The 19277-nt window shown below is 31.9% G+C and overlaps 3 protein-coding genes and 1 non-coding gene across 4 annotated transcripts; 2 read left to right on the forward strand and 2 right to left on the reverse strand.

Annotated features, from left to right (window-relative positions):
* Window positions 1-25: 25 nt before the first annotated feature.
* On the forward strand, window positions 26-4452 carry LOC102605387 (glucomannan 4-beta-mannosyltransferase 9-like). The gene is made up of 8 exons (XM_006345793.2): window positions 26-375; window positions 786-884; window positions 1349-1601; window positions 2083-2193; window positions 2330-2466; window positions 3126-3239; window positions 3704-3903; window positions 4071-4452. The coding sequence occupies exons 1-8, from the start codon at window positions 76-78 to the stop codon at window positions 4435-4437; spliced, it is 1581 nt and encodes a 526-aa protein (XP_006345855.2). The 5' UTR covers window positions 26-75; the 3' UTR covers window positions 4438-4452.
* A 760-nt stretch (window positions 4453-5212) lies between these two features.
* TRNAR-UCG (transfer RNA arginine (anticodon UCG)) lies at window positions 5213-5286 on the reverse strand. The gene has a single exon. It is a non-coding gene; the product is annotated as a tRNA-Arg (tRNA).
* A 4160-nt stretch (window positions 5287-9446) lies between these two features.
* LOC102605728 (cytochrome P450 77A2) lies at window positions 9447-11654 on the forward strand. The gene is given in 2 exon segments (NM_001318702.1): window positions 9447-10329; window positions 11002-11654. Coding segments are annotated over 2 exon segments (1536 nt in total).
* Window positions 11655-12526: 872 nt separating this feature from the next.
* LOC102606063 (RING-H2 finger protein ATL28-like) lies at window positions 12527-17544 on the reverse strand. Its single transcript, XM_015308069.1, has 3 exons — window positions 16937-17544; window positions 15849-15946; window positions 12527-13210 (listed from the first exon to the last, which is right to left on the reverse strand). The coding sequence occupies exons 1-3, from the start codon at window positions 17093-17095 to the stop codon at window positions 12886-12888; spliced, it is 582 nt and encodes a 193-aa protein (XP_015163555.1). The 5' UTR covers window positions 17096-17544; the 3' UTR covers window positions 12527-12885.
* Window positions 17545-19277: the final 1733 nt, after the last annotated feature.

Below are 19277 nucleotides of genomic sequence, written 5' to 3' on the forward strand. Positions count from 1 at the left end.
TTTCACATTATACAATTTTCTTGGCTGTCTTAAATTATATTTAAAGAAAAATATATTTAAGATATAGCCAAGAAAATGGACTTGAATATTTATTTTGATCATGGAATTACTAGCCAAATTGGATTGTTTTGGCAACAAGTGAGAGCACCATTACTTGTGCCATTTCTTAAAATTACGGTTATTTTATGTTTGGCAATGTCTTTGATGTTATTTGTTGAGAAAGTTTATATGGGAATTGTCATAGTATTTATCAAGATTTTAAGGCAAAAACCAGAAAAGAAGTACAAATGGGAGCCAATAAAAGATGATTTGGAGCTAGCAAATTCTTCTTATCCTATGGTATTAATTCAAATACCAATGTATAATGAAAGAGAGGTAATACAAATTTTCAATTTGCTTATCGAGATTCAAATTATATGAACTTCTTCGACCAACATTTTAAAATTTATGTATTATGAAGATTCGACGTGAATTGACAAGTTTTACATTGGTTGTCAGCCTATCACAACTCTCTTCCTTTCCTCAACTTATTTGAGATTGAGGCGTAATATAGTTGTTATTGTTGACCTATATTTTAAAATATATATTTTTTCATCATATTGACATAAGAAGAATTGGAACTTATAGAACTTTTCGTACGATTTGCCTTACTTATCGACTCACTAATATCAATTATCATGAACGTGTTACATATAGACATTACTTCATGTTTTATATGATCTGATAGTGTAAAAATTCATTTAGCTATCGAAGTTAAAATCTTCTTGAAAATTGTTCATTTGCAGGTATATCAATTGTCTATTGGAGCTGCTTGTAATCTTTCATGGCCAGCTGATAGAATTTTAATTCAAGTTCTTGATGATTCAACTGATCCTATCATTAAGGTCCAATTAATACCTTAATTTTCCATAATTTGTAGGAAGAAAAAATATATTTTTTCTAATATTATTTGAAATGTTTTGTAATTCTAAAGAGGAAGTATCCTAAAATTTGTATGATGAACATAAGTTAATTAGTAGCATCATAATTCATAAACATGGTAAATGTTATGTTGCTCGGAATATATTATCGTACTTGTTTCTGATCCTCCAACAATGCTAAGATGGAGGATTCAACACCTAAACAACAATATTTTTAAAGAGTCTGAGCGCTCTCTCTCTCTATATATACTTTGTAAATGACCTACTATCACATTTTAAGCTACATTGATTGTATCGATATATATAACCTAACGATTAACTTATACACACCGATTGTATAAAAAATACTTATTTTTACTTGTTGTAGCACGTAATTATCTTTTTGATGACGAGATAGAGTGTAATAGCTTAAATTGTTTTTTTTATAGGGAATGGTGGAACAAGAGTGCAAGAGATGGGCAAGTAAAGGAGTGAACATCAAATATGAAATAAGAGACAATAGAAAAGGGTACAAAGCTGGGGCATTGAAGGAAGGAATGAAGCATAATTATGTGAAAATGTGTGATTTTGTAGCCATATTTGATGCTGATTTTCAACCTGAATTTGATTTCTTGTTGAGAACTGTCCCTTTTCTTGTACACAACCCCGAAATCGGACTCGTTCAAGCTCGTTGGAAATTTGGTAAATGCCTTTTTCCTTGACTCGTATTAGGGTAGTAGGTTAGCAGGTAGTAGACTGTTGTCTGTCTAGCTAATCCCTTTAGTCATAGTATTACTCTTGTAGTATCTTGGTTATTTTCGATCTGTTGTTTCTTGTACTTTAATTATTGTATTATTTTGTTTGTAGTTATTGTTCAACATGCTTTGTTGTTATTGCTTTGATTTGTTTTTTCCTTGAGCCGAACGACTATGAGAAACAACCTCTCTACTTCTGAGGTAGGGGTAAGGCTTGCGTACACTCTATCCTTTCCAGATGACTCTGTTGTTACATTTTTCTTAACACATCGTCTCATAACGTGCTTTTGTGTGTGACGTTGAGATTTGAACTCTAACGATTGTGTTGAATTGTGTGACCATTTTGTAATTACCACTTGAGTTTCATATGAAAATTATGGTAGATGTTGACCAAAAAAATAATTGTTGTAAATTGTTATTAATTGTAGTGAATTCTGATGAATGCTTGTTAACAAGAATGCAAGAAATGTCACTTGATTACCATTTCAAAGTGGAGCAAGAAGTTGGATCATCAAATCATGCATTTTTTGGCTTCAATGGTAAGGCTATATATGTACAACACAAAAGTTCAGTTACTTTAACGTGATGGTCAAAATAGTCAACTATTGACTTTACTGTTATAGTGAATAAAATTCAGTATGTTATAAATCATCACGAGTTTGTTCAATTTGAAAGGAACTGCTGGAGTGTGGAGAATTTCAGCTCTTAATGAAGCTGGAGGATGGAAAGATAGAACAACAGTGGAAGACATGGATCTCGCCGTTCGAGCCGGTCTCAAAGGCTGGAAATTTGTCTACGTTGGTGACTTAAAGGTACGTTCAGTACGAGTTCTGTAAGTTCAACTAAATATATTGCTTTTTGCTCGAATCATATGCATATATATGCATAAATAGGGGAATATGGGATCCCTAGTCTCATTTTATGGCATGGACGTCTTTAATTGAATAGAGATGTCTTGGTAGTGTAGCTCGGCCCAAGCAGTGCGTAAAAGTCATAAATTAGTGGAATCACATTCGTTTCTAGACGTACTGACTCTAGATTTTGAAGTCGCGTATGAAGTAAACCATGTGTATAAAAAAAGTTAAAATCTGCAGAAATAGCCAGTGGAACTATGTCAGAAATCATTTTCTTTAGAAGTAACTTCAACAAACACTCTGAAAAAAACAAATGATTGGAAGTTAAATTTAATGTTAAAGAATAGGATGAAAAGGGTCCCATAATCTTACATTATCTAAGTAAAATAAAATAAAATATATGATGTTAGTGTTTAGTTTTTCTAATCATATACGTATATTAAACTCGTTATAGATTATTACACATATTATATATCACCGGCTAATTTGTTATGTTTCACCTAATAATAATTATGTCTCAATCTTAAGTAAGTTAAGGGTCAATTTTATGAATAATTACTATCCATATTGCTCTATTTATGCGTTTGTTTTTTCTTTTTGAAAAAAAATTCAATTAGGTGAAAAATGAATTGCCAAGTACTTTCAAGGCCTATCGTTATCAACAGCATAGATGGTCTTGTGGACCTGCTAATCTTTTCAAGAAAATGGTTGGGGAAATTGCTTCAAATAAGGTGAGTTATAAGCCATATACCCCTTTTTATTTAGTACGGATTTAACTTATATTAATACACTAGTAGTATAATAATTTTACACTTAAATACTACACTATATTATATTGTTAGTGAAATGAAACCTTGAAGCAACGATAAAGTCCCTAAAGCCTGTAAATGTCCTTATATAACATTTTTTGTAAAGACTAAAACTATTTAACTTATATACACTAGCAGTATAATATGTATTTTTAGCGGTAATTAACATTCTTTGTAAATGTCCCTAAAGCCTGTAGCGACATTGGATCAAATAACAATTAATTAATGCTGGTAAAGACTTTAGCACTCTTTATTTATATGTATATCTATTGGCGCTAAAAACTGTTTTTGTTATAGTGTACACTATTTTTTCATGTAGTGTTATATATCTTTTACGTGACCTGATAGTATGATAATATTTTTTTTTTTAACTTTGATATTTGCAGAAAGTCTCAATATGGAAGAAGTTTTATTTGATCTACAGCTTCTTCTTTGTGAGAAAAATCATTGCACATATTGTTACATTTATATTTTATTGTGTTATTATGCCTACCACTGTTTTGATCCCTGAAGTTCAAGTTCCTATATGGGGTGCTGTGTATATTCCTTCAACAATTACCCTCCTCAATGCTGTAGGGACTCCAAGGTAAATAAAATAAACAATTGGTCTCGTGATCCGAGCCCATGACACGTATTGTTTGTTGTATGGTCCAATAGACCTCACAGATTTAATTTGTCACTTGGGCTTGATGTCTTAATAATTTCCAATTTTATTCTTTTCTTGATTCTTGTTTTGTTCGTTTTGATGTGTAGATCATTCTATTTATTGATTTTCTGGATCTTGTTTGAGAATGTAATGTCCCTTCATCGAACGAGGGCAACGTTCATCGGACTATTTGAGGTAGGGAAGGTCAATGAATGGGTCGTGACGGAGAAATTGGGAGATGGAATCAAGGCAAAAACGAGCATGAAAGTATCCAAGAAGTCTCGTTTTCGTATTGGAGAGTGGTACAACAAGGTACATTTCGCAGAGGTTTTCGTAGGGTTGTACCTTATGCTTTGTGGATGGTACGACTACTCGTTCGGAAAGAATAGATTCTACATATACTTATTCTTGCAAGGCATGGCCTTTCTTGTAGCTGGATTTGGCTACATTGGAGTGTTTGTTCCAAATTCTTGAAAGTACTACAACAGTTACGGCTCAGTTACAAACAAGTTGAGCGTTCGAGTAATCTTTATTTGAAATTCATTTATAATGTGAATAAGCAGCTAAGATATAAGTATGCTGCCTTTCACTATTGTAGTTATTTATTTAATGTAATGGTTAAAATATTTGTATTTTTGTAGTACTATACTGGAAAAAATGTTTTGGTTGTTCTATATGAAATGGTAATTTGTGCACCGAGTATTATTGGGCCTATTGGGCATAATTGGGCTTATAGAAGACATCGTAAACGTAAGAGTTTATATTTTGTGCACCAACAATTTGAATCAATGAAGTATGAGAAAACATTTCCTTTACGTGACGATAAATGGTACATGAATTAGGGAGGACACCATGTGAATGTAAGAGCAAAAGGTAAATTCAATGATTAAAAGTCAATATGTTCAGAATGAGCGTGATATGTGTAATGTAATATATATACACTCTCACACACACACTTTAGTTTTTTTAATGTGCGTATATACGAATAACTCAAGGCTTCGAGTTGACACTAGTGATTTCAATTGAATTCACAAAATCCGTCTAAAAAGGTTATGAAGAAATAGAGACATGAATGGAGGAGCTAAATAATTAAAGTTGGCAGGTTCAGAACGAGCGTGATCATAATGTATGATTATATACAAATAGTTCAAGTTGAATTTAGTATTGGGTTCGGTTGAATCCGCAAAATATAAAAAAAGGCATCGAGTGGACTCTAGTATTGAGTTCGGTTGAATCCGAAAAAGAGAAGCGACCACAGTGGGAGTCGAACCCACGACCTTTTGATCCGAAGTCAAACGCGCTAATCCACTGCGCTATGCGGTCTTGTTGATACAAAGTTTTGCAAATTAAAATCACATTATTAAAATGACCTCAAGTTCAACAAAATTTTAAAATAAGTAAAAATAAATTATATAATTAACTCTGAGAGTTTCTTTTTATAGGATCAGACAATATTTAATCATTTTGACCTCGACGAGCAATTTACTATACAATATTAATCATTCACAAAAACTTATACTTTATTACATCGTGTATATATGATTATTCATTCTAAATTTTGTTTTAGTAATATTAATATCACTTTACAAAATCATGAAATACATAACTCAATATATACGTGTAATGTATGTGCTTGTCGGAAAAAAAATTAGAAATAACATGATTAATCAAATACAGTTAACCTTTCTATAATATAAAGTTTTATGATTATAATAACCTATTTTTCAATTATTTTCTCATATTATTTTATATTATACATATTTTTTATATGAATATTTTGTTATAGCAGTCAAAATATATCCAGACAAATGATTTCGTCATACAAAGATTTGACTATAGCCATGTTTCAAGGATATTCATTGTGCTTTTAACTACCATCACAAAAACATCCAAACCATCTTAGACAATTAAGTTAGTTTTTTGTTAACATATTGTCCCAACCATCCATCAATATAATTTTTTTTAAAAATAGCCATATTCCAAGATTGGGAAAAATAATATTTAATTAAAGGTAAGGACAAAATGGATAGAGTTGAATTTTGTTTTAATTTTTGGTGTGTGTGCCATATTAAATCCACCACTTTGCCATCTTATGTTCACTGAACTTGAAGATGCTGACACTGACACAAAATTATGACACATATTTTATCCTTCTTTTTGTTTTTTACTTATTGTATACATTATCATTTAACGTGAAAATTCGTTTACATTATCGATCTCAAGTTTAATAAAGCAAGAGAATTGTTGAAGGCTAATTGAAAATAATTCCTCTGTCTTGTAAAAATAGGAATAAGACTGTGAATATCTTACTAATCTCTATACTATATTTGTTATTGTTGTTGGACTAGTATATTATTATTTAACTACGTCTGTAAGAGCTCGTTTACAATATTGATTTTAAACTCAGATAAAGAAAGAGGTTTGTCAAGAGTTCGTCAGAAATAATCTTTCGATTATGTAAAGATAGAAATAAGATTGTGAACATCTTACTGATCTCTATATCTTATTTATAAAATTACACTCTATTTGTTATTATTGTTGGAGTAGTATTAATTTGAATGATAGTAGTTTCAAACTTTTGAGATTTCTACAACATCAAAAAGGGAATAAACCAAAATAATTGTTTTTGTCAATTATGTAACATAGCACTAGTTGAAATTCCCTCAAAAAAATTTGAAGATATGTATAAAAGTTCACTTGACTATATAAAAGGATTTACTAAAATGGAAATTTTAGTTCCTCATAACCGTTTTAGAATAATTTGAGCCTACCTCACGTATCTCTATTCTCATATCTAGAATTTAAAATTTCTAATTATAAAAAGTAAAAAAATCTTATTCATCTCTAGTCTATATTGTACGCATTCGATGATGCTATCTTCACACATTACGTAAGATAAAAAGTACCTATACGATCATGTCTAAACACTCGATACAAATAAATATTTCGGTTTCAGACAGTCCACCGCATGTGATGTGAGTAGAGTTGTGCCTTTCTGGAGTTTGAAGATACAACTAACTTCACATGCTATATTAATTTCCCCCCACCCCCACCTTTTATGTATTTTTTTTTTGTTTAACAGTCAACAATTGTGACCTCCTTATATTTATTGCTCTCAAACTCCCATTTCTTGTTTTAATTATATAGTATAGATTTCTTTTTTTTTCTTCATTCATTACTCTAATAAATATATATTTCCTTATCAAAATACTTAAACTAAGTAAAGCAATCGTATTTAGATTTAATTTTACTCTAAAACAAATAACTTTTGAAATTTTCGGTTGAGATCTCAAAGTCTTTAAGAAGATTGTTTGACTACTCGTCGATGGATCTTGCTCATGTGTTGTAAGACTAGTATCTCGATTGTAGGGGCAAAGTTAGAGGCACAAGTTGTGAGGGGTTTCATTCTAATTTCTTTAATCGAAAATTATATTATATGTAAGATCAAGTTATTTTTCTCGATTTTTCAAATCGACTTGAAGTTTTAGCTAGGAATGAAATCTCTTTTTCTTGGATATACTCAAAACAGAAAAAATTCTGACTCTGTCACTATTATAGTCCTACCTACTTATTAACTATTGATAAATGAAAAAGTACAACAAATAATTGTATTATTAATTTATGTTCAATAATGAAAATAATAGAGTAATAGAGTGAACACCAATTAATAGTCTACTAAAAGTTAATTTGGTTTTTAATGATAGTTTCCCCAATAAAATTAGCAAGATATAGGCTGAGTTGCAATTTACAAGTTACAACAATAAAATTGGCTATTATTAAATGAAAAAATCATGATTTGGACATTTGTTAGGCAAAGGACAGACAAATATGACAGCAACAAAATGAGTTACTCATGTAAAAACATAGGAGTATCATTTTTATAATACTGAAAAAAAATTACTACTTTTTAAATTTCGTAATAAAAAAGAGTCAAAAATACTTTTAACTTATGAAAATCGATCACAAATATCCTTCTTTTAATTTAAGATGAGAAATTATATTCATCCCGCCACAATTTTAATGTGTTAACTTTCACCTTCCTATTTATGATAAAAAGTTACTCCTCCGTTTCATTTTACTTGTTACTCTTTTAATCTTAACATATTAATCAAAGCTCCATATCGTTTGACTATCAAAGAAAAGTTATGACAAGTAAAATAAAATGAAATCAATATATCAGATATATTAAGTCAAATATGAACCGATAAAAATGAACGGAGAATTAAAAAATTTTGCACAAAAAGCCAAGAATGTAACATAAATGTTTGTAAAAGTCAACACTTCATACTTTTTACATTGTTTAGTGTCATGTCTTAATTAATATTTTCTGTCCAAATTTAGTGAGTATTAGGAGGTAGTTGTAAAGATATAACTTAACTCCCAACTCCACCGTTTTTTCCATCCCATCTTTTTCATCCATTTGTAACATTGAAATAAGTCGTATAAATAATTAATTTTATAATAATTTTTTAAATAATATTAATGTATATTATCATTAAAAAAAATATGTATCCTTTTCTATTTTCGATTTTCTCATTCAATGTCTCATCGATCTGCTTTAAGTTTTGATATATTGAACCTGATTCATGCGGCGTCCTATTCATTAAAGGAAGAGTCAGTGTTTTCAAAAATGTTTTGGGGCGAGTTTTTCGGCGATTTTCGGGGCGGGCGTACCAAAAACGCTTCTGGTGTAAATTAAAGACGTAAATTCATAAGTCGTAAGTTTTAAAATTTGAGGCATAAGTCTTCAGCATAAAAATATAAGTGATGGGTGTAAAAACGTAGACATGAGCGTTTTTTATTTATTGTTTTAACTTTTTTTGCTTTAAGTCATATTTTTTATTATTGATGTAATGATATTTCTCAAATAGTAATTATAATACTCTTTTTTCTTCATTATTGATTATTAATACTTATCTCAAATAAAAATCATAATATAATTTTTTATATATTATAGGTTATTTATAAAAAATTATTTGTAAATCATTTAAAGGTTTACTTTTGCTTATTTTATTAGTAATAAAACTATAAAATTGAATATACATGAGACTACGCCCCGTAGATCCATAGGACTTACGCCTCGTGTCTCGAAATTTACGCCTTACCTCGTACTGTATAAAATGCCTCGCCTCACGCCCCGCCTTTTAAAACACTGAGAAGAATCACGCGCTCCTTATATATACAAATTAAAGGTCTATTTTTATTTTCACTAACTTAGACTCGATACGTCTAAGTAAAAATGGAGAAATTCAATTCATCTTAGGCGATTATTAATGATATGTAATAATCTTGACTTGCATTAATTAACACCCACAGTTTTCTCTTCTTTTTGAAAAGGTTCCTTATTAATTATTTCCCCATTTCCCCACCTATAATTTCAAGCTATCAACCTCTTTTTATACTCAAAATTTTCTTATTTTTATTTCAAACACATACTAAAGAATATTGAGAAAAAATAGCACTATTTTCTTCTAATTTTTCAAATGGATTTTTTCTCAACATCTTCACTTTCCCCTTATTATCATCTCATTTTCACTATTTTAGCCTTTGTTATTTCTAGCTTAATTTACTTGTTAACCAAAAAAAACAAATCAAAAAAACTAAGGTTACCTCCCGGCCCACCGGGATGGCCGGTAGTCGGTAACCTTTTACAAGTCGCACGATCTGGAAAACCGTTTTTCCAGATCATGCGCGAACTTCGTCAGAAGTACGGTCCTATTTTTACCCTAAGAATGGGTACTAGGACCATGATCATTATAAGCAACGCGGACTTAGTCCACGAAGCATTGGTCCAAAAAGGTCAGGTTTTCGCGAGTAGACCTCGCGAAAATCCAACCAGGACCGTGTTTAGTTGTGACAAGTTTACGGTCAATGCGGCCGTATACGGGCCGGTTTGGAGGTCACTACGGAAAAATATGGTACAAAACGGTCTTAGTTCAATAAAGCTAAAGGAGTTTCGGGCCGTACGAAAAAGCGCTATGGATAAGATGATAGAGAAAATTCGGGCCGAGGCTGATGCAAATGACGGCGTAGTTTGGGTGTTGAAAAACTCCCGATTTGCCGTCTTCTGCATCCTACTCGCAATGTGTTTTGGGGTCGAGATGGACGAAAAAACTATTGAAATGATCGATCAAATGATGAAAAGTGTTTTGATTGCGCTTGATCCAAGACTGGATGATTATTTACCAATTTTAAGCCCCTTTTTCTCTAAACAAAGAAAACGGGCCATGGATGTTAGAAAACAACAAATTGAAACAATTGTGCCATTTATTGAAAAACGTAAGAAGATTCTAGAAAGTCCAGAAATTGATGAAACTGCAGCTTCATTTTCATACCTTGACACACTTTTTGATCTCAAAATTGAAGGTACGTTATCGTTTCAGTTATCATATTATTTGTTAATGCTACTTATCGTATTCGTTTTGCATGTTTGATTTTTGTTATGAGAATCGAGTGTCTCTTGAAAACAGCTAGCCGCACTACCTTCATAAGGTAGGACTTATGAGTAATTAAGACCTCCTACATATCATCTTCTTCGGATCCCAATCTTATGTGATTAAATTGATTATGTTATTGTTATTGTAGTTTTTTCTTTTCTTTTTAATTAGTTTATCTTAGAAAATTACTTATTTAAATTTTTTAATTTTTCTTTAATAAAATAATCTTATTGTAAAAATGTGATAGGATCGTAAGTATTATATGTGGGAAAAAATACTTTCTTAAATTTCGTGAAATGAGTTGAGATTCTACTATTAAAAGTTTTGTTTATTTAGAATAACTTTCTTTCAACTATAAATTCAAGCCTTCTTATGAGAAGTGATAAGGTGTCATGCATGTGTTCGATAAAAAAATTGACTTGAACTAATTTATATACAATTTAATTTTGATATATATATAAATCATAAATTTAAAATTCAGTAATTTATAATGGTTAGAATTCAAAACTTATATTTTTAAGAAAAGTCATTTTCACATATCAAAATTTGTGTTCTAATTATCTTTAATTCTGTTATTCTATTTAAAAAAAAATTAAAACAGGTAGAAATTCAGCGCCGACGAAGCCAGAACTAGTCACATTATGTTCAGAGTTTCTTAACGGAGGGACAGACACAACGGCAACAGCAATAGAGTGGGCCATAGGGAGAATTATTGAAAATCCAAGTATACAATCGCGATTATACGAAGAAATAAAAAATACTGTTGGAGAAAATAAAGTCGATGAAAAAGACATAGAAAAAATGCCATATTTAAATGCGGTAATAAAAGAATTATTACGTAAGCATCCACCTACGTACATGTCATTGACCCATGCAGTAACGGAGCCAGCTAAATTGGGCGGGTATGATATACCCACGGATGTAAATGTGGAAATTTTCTTACCCGGGATTTCGGATGACCCAAATTTATGGTCCGAACCCGAGAAGTTTGACCCGGATAGGTTTTTTTTGGGTAAGGAGGACGCCGATATGACGGGTATATCGGGTGTGAAAATGATACCATTTGGTATGGGTCGGAGGATTTGCCCCGGTTTGAATATGGCAACAGTCCATGTGAGTTTAATGTTGGCCCGATTAATTCAAGAATTCGAATGGTCCGACCCGGAAAATACCCGAGTGGATTTTACTGAAAAATTGGAATTTACTGTGGTGATGAAAAATACTCTAAGAGCTAAAATTAAACCAAGAATGTAATAATTAATTTAATATATTTAGTTATTTATTTTTGTTGAATTTTTTTGTTTGAGGGAGGGGTGGGGTTTGAATTTTGTATCTTATTTATGACCTTTTTAGATCTTGTTGTTGTCTAATTTTATGAATATTATTATTATTATTGCTATTATTGTTATTATAGTACTAATAATAAATTGAGAGGAATTAAATTAAGGCAAAAAGTCTTTTTTTTTTTAATTCCTTTTTTCCCTCTATTTGGTTTCTTGTTAGTTGTTAGTAATAATTAAGACAACAATAAAGTTTCATAATGCCATGCCCAAAAAGTTAAATGCAAGAGGGCCCTTCTAACAAAAGAGAAAAAAAAATACTATTAATTGTGTGGTTTATCCTTTAAATGAACTGATTTTTTAATTTTTATCGTTAGTAATTGAATTTGTACTTGTAGGAAATAGAACTGATTTTTAATTTTTATCATTAGTAATTGAATTTGTACTTAGTAGGACACAATTTTTTCAAAGGCGTGAAATATAACTGATGGGATATTATGATATGAAAATATAAATTAATGTCTCGTGAAAAATATTATTATATTAAAGGACAAATTTAAAAACTAGCCGAAAAAAGTGTTTTCACTTTCCTCTTGCAAACGATCGTCGGTCATAAATGGGAATAATCATATGCTATTATTGTTGCCATAAATTAAATAGTCTATACGTACTAGCATCAATATTGTGGCTATTTACTGCAATGTCTAGTCTTCATCCAAGCAAACACATCAATATGAATAAAAGGCAAGGCATATACATATCAATATCAAGTGAAATAATGGTTGTTATACCCAAAATGACGGAGACAAAATTTTCACCAAGAAAGTTTATCATCTATCTACTATATAAACGCAAACAAAGATTTTGACCTTCTATATACAGTGTGATTATCCAACGAAGGGGGTTCAGAACTTTCGTCCCTCTAGCTCCGCCCCTATATACAAGACTCCTACCACCTAAACTGAACTTATATATTTACAAAAAGAGAGAAAAAAAAATGTTTGCCTTGAATGGGAAAAAGTCCGTCCAGGTTGTCTAGTGCACTAAGCTCCCGCTATTTGCAAGGTTCGGAGAAGTACCGGACTGAGTCTATTGCACATAGATATCACCTTGCAAAATCTGGATACTACGATGAAAGTTAACACAACATTGTAAATACCTTTCGTCTGTCAATTTCGCCATTTGTACTCTTGTGGCCTAAAGGCTTATGCATTTGATGCACTTGCTGTAGTGGGGTTCGTTCTCTGGTTGTCGTGTGATCTTGAAGAAAGCCTCTGCCCAGATGACGAGCATTGGTTCGAATTAACATTCAGGGTGTCCATCGTGTATTGAGATCGGACAGCTGAACTAAACAAGGGCTGCAAGAAGCACTTTTTGTCAGCAGTCTCGCGTAAGGAAATCCGACAAACAGGGCATGTAGAGTGCTGCTGAAACCATATGTCGATGCATGTGGCATGGAAGTAATGTCCACATAATGGCAAAATACGTAACGTATCTTCCTCCCGATACTCAGCAAGGCAAATCGTGCATCTATGTCAATGAAGTACACAGGGAAGTCAGAAGGTGATTGATTGAAAAATTCCATAAGTACACTAGAGGAGACACTTAAAACACGACGAACAAAACAGTATAAGCAACATATGTCCATTTCAAAACAAACTCATTCACGGTATCCGTTTGAATCCTATCATACAGTTGGATCAAGAAAATACATGTTACTTCCACATCTATTCAACTGTTGAATAATGTAATATCAATTAGTAATTAACTACACTTCAATTTTGAACGAGTAACCAAAGATGCTACAAAGAGATTACGTTTTCCATGGCTCGAGTTTTAAAGAGATCCTTTTACTTGGTATATAGTAATTTTCTCTCATAAAGAGACCAAAAGGGTAACTAAAGATGCTACAAAGGTTTTATGATGATTTACACCTCCAGGAACAACATGTTTCAAGCTTTATGTACACCAGTAGCAGTACCTAATCTCCATCAAACTACTGATCTCCTCGTCTGGCTCACTACATATTCCGAATTGACCTATACAACACCAAATCTTTGAGTGACCACAAAAACTTTCAGCATCCTTAACGATATGGATGATGACCAAATTCCACTAGAACATATTTGCATGACCTCAATTAGAGAATTCTATGGCCAAAATAAACTAGAAAGTAACACATACTGCCTCTAGTAATCTCCAGTCCCTTTCTTTGACATATTGTTGAAAACAGAAGAACATGCTTAGTGAATACTAGTCGGAAAGTCACAAGTTGATGTTTTCCTACCGTTATGAGGTTTACAGTATAAAGTGCAGTATGCAACCAATAGTACTTTTCATAGATAGGACATGGGAGGATCGATGATATATAATAGCCTCAATCTCACACTTACTATCTAATACAAGATTTTTTTTAGTCCAACATTATTTTCTACCAAAATTGATTCATCTTTGACTTATCCGAAGAAACTCCAATCAAACATATGACCTGCAAGAGTCAGCTCATTCCCGTGTCTTTCCTAATTTGTAAATAGTCGATTATTTCATCCTTTTCAAGTTTCTTTGAATAATTGAAATTCGTTACTGTGATTCTCATCGATCTAGACAGTCTGATTTTCTCATTATCTTCAGTATTTCTCCCTTTCTGAAAAGAGCAGGAGAGCTGGATGCATCAAATAAGAACATAGAGGAAATGAAGGAAATTCAGATGGCTCGACAAAAGGTAAATGAATGAACAGCTTCCTTTGCTGAAAATGTAGATCTTCGTGAGCTAAAAGGGCACCATCCAAAGCTAAAGGGTCTATGATAAATGATGAAAGAATGTTCCTATCCTTCAATCGAAAGTGGAAGATGCATCTGCAGTGGCATATCTAACAAGGGAAATGCAAATGAAAATTGGCTTGAAAATTTCTAAGCTGAGCGGCCTCCCACTGGTTCTTCCTGATGAATGTATCGGCATCACCTTCAAACCTGTCCATCTAAAGTGTATAGCAGTTTTTTGCATTCCTACCTTATCTATATTTACTTTTCAAGTTAGAAGGTAGCATCTAATTGATCCTAATTTTCTCCTGATTCGGCACATCCACTTGTAGGCTTACTACTGTTTCTAATATAAATGGAGGAATACGGCACAGGCTAAAGCAAAAGGAAGAGATTTAAGTAACTATAACTGAAATTTGAAATCTTAGGATAAGTCACCTAATCAAAAGAGTCTCTTTTTTCTTGACCTTCGCTCCACCTGGTTTTCCCTTGGTGTCATTCCAAACAATTCACACAATCCATTATATTCAGAAATCAGAACTGACCCTTGACAAGATTTCACCAAAAGAAGTTCACTGTGAAAACTTAAGAGCCTGGGGAAGTACCATAATTCCGTGGCCACTACTCCTAGTGGTTCAACAGAGTATGAACTACAGATGAGAAGTTAAAATTAGGGGCAAAACTACAACTATCACCAATTGCCATATTAGAAAAGATGTTGGAATCATCTCCATATTATCAGTCCATTATGCTCCTCACCCACCCCAAAAACGGCTAGGAGTTGCAGGTAATATCTAATTCGACTTTCTTCTTATTACAAAAGCCAACAACACTGTAATAACAATTCAGTGCAGTTTGGTGGCCTCTCCGACAAAACTTATTGAGGCACTTGAAGCTTGCCTGCAACTATCTGTTCAAAACCATACACTAAACTAAGACAATCTACACATGGATGTCAACACTCTCGTCTAAACCATGTTGCACTGAGCAGATAGTTTTTTCTTCATTTCTAATGTTTTATACCATGATTCAGATGAAAAAAGAATTTTCAAGATCTCAAACAAAGACGATTATCATGTAATAAAGTCAGGTAGCAGATGTTCACTATGTTCCTGATCCACTCATCAGTCCTCTGCAATGTTATTGAATTAAAATTTCCAATATTTTCTAACCGTCATATTAAGATTTGACTCGCATGGACTTCACAAGTTATCAATGCTAACATTATCCAAAAACATATTCATAGTCCTACTATAAGGATCAATTTTTTGATCCTTTTTCATCAAAAATAAATTTGCTTTCCGGAATTAGTACATTTCATGAAGAAGTCAAAAACAACCAACTAGAAACAAGTACCGCTTATGTAAGATAGTTCAATATATGAGTTGGGAGAAATGATTCAACTCACTGAGTATCTTCTGCAAATGAAAAAAATGCATCACTGTACTTCTTCGTAGGGAAGTTGGCAACAGCAAGAGGCTCCAGACCATGTAAACCACGTTCCAACTGTACGAGGTAAACAAGAACTATTGTTTAAGGGAAGCGGGACAAGTGATTCACAAGAAAAAAAAAGCATTCTGCTCCAGAGTTGAAAAACAATATTCTTGAGTTATTGGCTACACAGACCAACCACCAATATAAAGACAGAGATCTACTACTAAAGCAGAACACAAACAGAAAGGGAACTCAATTATTTTTTTGATAACCATGGTGTCCGAGCCAGGTTTTGCACACCTCGACTAGTTCCATGGGATACGTATCACCTTCCATCAACAACAGGTACCAAGTAACTCTGTCCACCAAGACTAGGACAGATGAAAAGAAATAACCTAGTGTTTTTTGTCTCTGCTAGAATTTGAACTGAGACCTCATGGAACTCAACCCACTTCATCGACCACTATGCCACAACCTTGGGTGCATAGACTATATAGTAAGCAATTAAACTAGTACAAGGTTAATATAGTTACATATGGGGTAAATGTTATGAAGTGAGGGGAATAGGACCTACAAGCACAACTTGAAGTTTGAAAGATTTCAAATCAAAGAATATGATAAGCCATAAAAAGCATCCTAAAAGTCCACAAACCTAACAAACTAAGCATCACAGACCTACAAGATTAGGTACCAGCTAGACTACTGAGCCAAACAAAAACTATAATCATGATTAGATAGTAGCTACCCCAGGTCAAACTTTATTTTGTCCCAACATAAAAGTAGAAAACTTAGAGCAACATGGAAAACTAAGGAAAGAACATCTCATAGCTACAAAACTCGGTGTGAGCCTAGGGGCGGAACTAGGGGACGTAAGGGGTTCATCCTAACTCTCTTCACTGGAAAATTATCTTACATATACAAGGTCAATTTTTTTTCCTTTTTGAACCTTGCTGCTCCAACCCTATGCAATATAGGTTCAACTAAACCAGTATTTTCGACACGAAACATATCCATATGTGACAAATCCCTAAAATTTCAAGAATATTGAATTCAAGAACTTACAATGCTAAGATCAGATCTAGAAGTATATGCAGAAGACCTCCTCCTTGTCAAGTACTGAATTCTTGCACAAATTAACCTTGTACACACAAATACTATGAATATAATGCTCACTGTAAACCCAATCACTGTCATCACCAAATTTACAGCTGAAGATGTCATCTTTTTTTCCCAATTTTTTTCCAAGATTGCAACTTTACCTTCCAATCAACAACCCAATAATCAAATTTCCAAGAAAATTCCAAATCTTGTACTGTTACTACCATTCAAACAGATTTTACAATACCCAACTTGTAAAATCACAAGAAAAATCAAAATCCCACACCCCCTTTTGTCACTCAGAAGAAAAAAAAAATACCTCTTGTAATATTTTTTCAATTTTCCAAAAAATTGACCTTCCCCACACTGAATAACTTACTTTAAAAGGCACCCAAATTGTTTATTATACAGAATATGCAAATTTTCTTGTCAAAGGTACCATCTTTACCAGATAGTGACTCTGTCTCCATGTCTCTCTCCCCTTATGTGCCTGCATGAATATGTCTAATGTGAAGAAGTTGACACATTACTTTAGAAGACAATTTGGAGAAGTGCAAATCAGCAAATGTATCATTTTGTTATTTTATCTTGAGATTAGTAAAACAATAAACATAACATACCTGGTCTCATAAATGAGATATCAAGAGATCTTTATCCTAAAGTGATTATTTATCATAAATGGTTGGCGAGTGCGATAATTTAGGAAAGTGTGATAATTGAAGTAGAAGAAACAATAGATATTAACAGAAATCAACAGATAAGAAACTACAAGAGAAATACTACAACTAATAGTATAGAATGATAAACGAGACAACATTCTACTACTTACTAATCTCGTTCCTCAATCTATGTCATCCATAACTTTCTATTTAAGGTCATGCTCTCAATAAGCCAAAACTGTGTTATCTCTTGTCAAATCACCTCTCCACAATACTTCTTCGCGTACCTCTACCTCTCCTGAAATCATCCATAGTCAGACTTGCACACTTTCACACGAATGGAGCATTTGTGCACTTCTTCACATGTTCAAACGATTTTAGTTTCGCTTTTCATATCTTGTCCTTCCGCTAAGGTCACTCTTACTTTGAGATTAGTAATTTTGAAATTATTACCTTATATAGAGCGTGGAAAAAATAACATCATAACTATGATATTATTATATGAATAATCTCAAAAATGCTAATTCTGAAATAAAAAAATAATAACAAGACACAATTTATTTCAAAATTGTAATTTTTTTTATCCCACGAACCAAACAAAATTAACTAAAAGTTTAATTTACATACATTGACGATAATAATGAAATTCCACATTCATGTTATATACTAATCAAATAATTGCTATAAAAGTTACTTAGCAATATATTACATTATATTATAGAATGTATCTTCATGATTGAAAGTATTCCACTATGATATGTTTGGTTGAAATAGTGCCAATTGTATCTTTAATGAGCCCCTAAAACCATAATTTTTAGCAACTTATTGTTGTTTTATTCCAATTATAGACTTGTCTTTTCCACCGATTATTAGATAATTATTTATTCACATTCAATGTTTATATGAAATAATTAAATTAGTTATTTATATTGCCTAATCATCAACCTAATTTTATTTTAAAGATAAAGATTCTATTTCGTGCATACATACTTGTCTTTTTCATAAATTTTCAATTAATTAAGTTTCTGTTTAAGACATTAAAGCCACATCTAAGTGAGTCTCTTATTATATTACATTAAATCTAATGTATAAAATTAGAGAATCTATAAAAGATTTAAACTTTCCATTGTCAAAAGGTCAACAAGATTAGGTGAACCATCATTATTGTAAAAAAAATCAAAAAAAAATCTAAGGTTTCTTTTATTAATAAGAAAATATATTATGGAATCACTGATGATAGAGTTTGATAATTCAAAATTGACTTGACTTCGCTAAAAAGCCTCATCTCTATCGATTTTAAGTAAGTGAATAGGTTTTCTTACTTCACTATTCATCATCACATACCTCACCATCATAAAATATTTGATAAGAAAACAAGAAAGGAACACAATTAGAGAGGAAATGATCAAAGTTGCTCACATAATCACCATATAAATATTTGATAAATAAAAGTCTAATGGGCAAAGTATAAAAAACATCAAGTATCATTGGTAAAAATTTATCTGAACTCGATATTTATATTAAATTAATAGATACATGATATGTGTTTTCAAATAAAATTTTCTCACTTAACTATAATAAAATGGTATAATTTATTACAATACAACAAATCATAGTATCCAAATTTGTTATATTCAAAAAGAGCA

Source organism: Solanum tuberosum, unplaced genomic scaffold (genome assembly GCF_000226075.1).
Source record: "Solanum tuberosum cultivar DM 1-3 516 R44 unplaced genomic scaffold, SolTub_3.0 scf00072, whole genome shotgun sequence".
Taxonomy (NCBI): Eukaryota; Viridiplantae; Streptophyta; class Magnoliopsida; order Solanales; family Solanaceae; genus Solanum; species Solanum tuberosum.

Excerpts from the sequence above, each read along its gene's own strand:
- LOC102606063 (XM_015308069.1), bottom strand. The coding sequence starts at position 17,095 with ATGACATCTTCAGCTGTAAATTTGGTGATGACAGTGATTGGGTTTACA. Across the intron at positions 15,947-16,936 it reads CTAGATCTGATCTTAGCATT|TTGGAACGTGGTTTACATGG; the intron begins GTAAGTTCTTGA and ends TACCTCGTACAG. Across the intron at positions 13,211-15,848 it reads TCATTTGCAGAAGATACTCA|ATGCACGATTTGCCTTGCTG; the intron begins GTGAGTTGAATC and ends TCATTGACATAG.
- LOC102605387 (XM_006345793.2), top strand. The coding sequence starts at position 76 with ATGGACTTGAATATTTATTTTGATCATGGAATTACTAGCCAAATTGGA. Across the intron at positions 3,240-3,703 it reads GGGAAATTGCTTCAAATAAG|AAAGTCTCAATATGGAAGAA; the intron begins GTGAGTTATAAG and ends TGATATTTGCAG. Across the intron at positions 3,904-4,070 it reads AATGCTGTAGGGACTCCAAG|ATCATTCTATTTATTGATTT; the intron begins GTAAATAAAATA and ends TTTGATGTGTAG.